A 950-nucleotide genomic window follows, 5' to 3' on the forward strand; every position below is an offset into this window, starting at 1 on the left:
GCTAAACTGGGTCCTCCTCCCGGTGCTGGGGCTCGTCCACAGCATCCCGGGTGTCCTGGAACCGCAAACCCAAAAGCCTTCCTTACCACCCGCTGAATTCAGAGTTGGGCACAACGTCTTCTGCTCAACCCCGCGACTTGCGCCGCCACCCCCTCCAATTGAAGAGCACAAACCCATGTGGAAAAGCTTTCCCACACCATTAATGTAGCCATACCCGGAGTAGCTGGTGTGGGAACAACAATTTGGAACGCGTTCAGCAGCCCGCCGGGCAAGGGATTCATCGGGCACCGCATGGTGCCGTCAAAGCTTCGGAAATTCGCACTTCAGGACGGATTCTCGGTGCTGCCGCCCGCGGCCTGGGTTCCCTGGGCTCCTGCAACCATTCCTGAATTGCAGGTGCCTGCATCACCACCACTATTATTATCAGCCTGGTCCCTCCCGCAGAGGAAAACACATGCATCAATCGGCTGCAGCTGTGGCCTGCTGGAGGCCTCTGTAGGAAGAGGCTGGCGGTGGCGTAGGCTGCGACAAGACCCCTCTGGTCCGGCAGACTCCGCACCTGCGTTTCCCTCTCGCCGGGTTGGGCTCTCCCTTCATTAGTCTCCGCCGCTGTTGGCCGATCACTTCATGAATACGAGGCAGCTGGCGGCGCACTGCAGCTAAATTCTTTGGCCGTTTAGATGGGCTCCGGCGCAATTGTGCGGGTGACGCAGCGCCGACTCACGCTCCTCGTGTACCGCCCATCCCGCACGGAGGGCTGCCGTGGACGACGTAAAAATCCCCCGAGGAGACTCCGGACCCGGCAACACCGTGAATGAAATCATTCAACCCCGCAACGCGGCAAAGTCTGCACGGTGGTCCCAGCCAGGACAAACAAGTTTTTTTTTTTTTCCTTTTCAAGCGAAGAGTGTCATCCACATGATGGCCCAAATGGTGGCAGTAGTGCCAGA

At 58.6% G+C, this 950-nt stretch overlaps 1 protein-coding gene across 1 annotated transcript; it reads left to right on the plus strand.

Moving 5' to 3' along the window:
* Positions 1 to 291: 291 nt before the first annotated feature.
* TraAM80_10527 (uncharacterized protein) lies at positions 292 to 600 on the plus strand (the record flags this gene model as incomplete). Its single annotated transcript, XM_029387141.1, has 1 exon — positions 292 to 600. One exon carries the CDS (start codon positions 292 to 294, stop codon positions 598 to 600), a length of 309 nt encoding a protein of 102 aa, XP_029233018.1.
* Positions 601 to 950: the final 350 nt, after the last annotated feature.

This window comes from Trypanosoma rangeli (assembly GCF_003719475.1).
Source record: "Trypanosoma rangeli strain AM80 chromosome Unknown Tra_15.4_contig_01028, whole genome shotgun sequence".
Classification (NCBI taxonomy): Eukaryota; Euglenozoa; class Kinetoplastea; order Trypanosomatida; family Trypanosomatidae; genus Trypanosoma; species Trypanosoma rangeli.